The sequence below is a fragment of the Phytophthora parasitica genome, assembly GCF_000247585.1.
Source record: "Phytophthora parasitica INRA-310 unplaced genomic scaffold supercont2.451, whole genome shotgun sequence".
Lineage (NCBI taxonomy): Eukaryota > Oomycota > Peronosporomycetes > Peronosporales > Peronosporaceae > Phytophthora > Phytophthora nicotianae.
The window spans coordinates 4,261-5,162 of NW_008649437.1; the positions used below are offsets into that span (position 1 = coordinate 4,261).

Below are 902 nucleotides of genomic sequence, written 5' to 3' on the forward strand. Positions count from 1 at the left end.
CTTGAACATTCTTAGAATCTCGTCTGCCGGCTGCTCCCTCCCCAGCCAGTACCGCGCGTTTTCGCTTATCTTTAATGCGCCCGTCTTAGCCAGACCCGCAAGTTTTTCGATGGCACCATTGATCACTCTGTTTTCGTTTCGCTCGTCATTTGCCAAAGTACCTCTCAATAGCCTTCTAGTATAAATACGTTGGGGTTTGTCCAGCTGCATACGGTGTGTCGTTGGTAAGTCAGCACTCGCCCTACCCGAGATGGCCGACGCCGAGACACTTTCGGTATATAGCAGCAGAGTCACAACTGCATAAAGCAATGCAGTTGACTGGAGCCACATGGTCGGATTCGGCATTGTTGTAGCTCTGTGGGGTTATGAGGAAATTGCCGAGTAGCTGTGGGAGGAAGAGCATGACGGTACATATCGATACGTGTACTTACACGACATACGGAGTGGATGAATGCCCTTCACATGCTAAAACCTGAAGTCAGCACGACTTTTAAGATCCGTAGGCGCGACATGTTGGTGATTACGCTGAAATTGCAAATCATAATCAAGTGAAAATCTGTACTTCCTCCGTTCACCAAAAATTAGGGAAAATTCAGAATGGTGGTCAAATCGTTAAGGCTTTCTGCCCATAGTAAATCTGCCTCCTCGGCAGCAGGTCCCGGATCATTTCGTCGAAACAGCGCAATCGTGCCCTCTGCGGCTAGATTTTGCGTTGCATTGGCTAGATACACTATTATCTAATCTATTGACCTTAAAGCGTTTCCAGATCCTGCCGATTAGTGCATATTTACCGACAATACACCTGGAGCCAGCACCTTTGCTGCATAAAGCCGTTCTCCTTGCATACTGGCTCTATAAAGCTGTAGTAAGGTGGAACGTCAAGTCTTGGCATATGAGCTACT

General features: G+C 47.6%; 1 protein-coding gene across 1 annotated transcript; it reads right to left on the minus strand.

The window, feature by feature from the left end:
• Window positions 1-9: 9 nt before the first annotated feature.
• PPTG_24962 (hypothetical protein) lies at window positions 10-345 on the minus strand (the record flags this gene model as incomplete). The annotated part of the gene is made up of 1 exon (XM_008919040.1): window positions 10-345. A coding segment is annotated over one exon (336 nt), but the record flags the coding sequence as incomplete, so codon positions are not given.
• Between the last annotated feature and the right edge of the window lie 557 nt (window positions 346-902).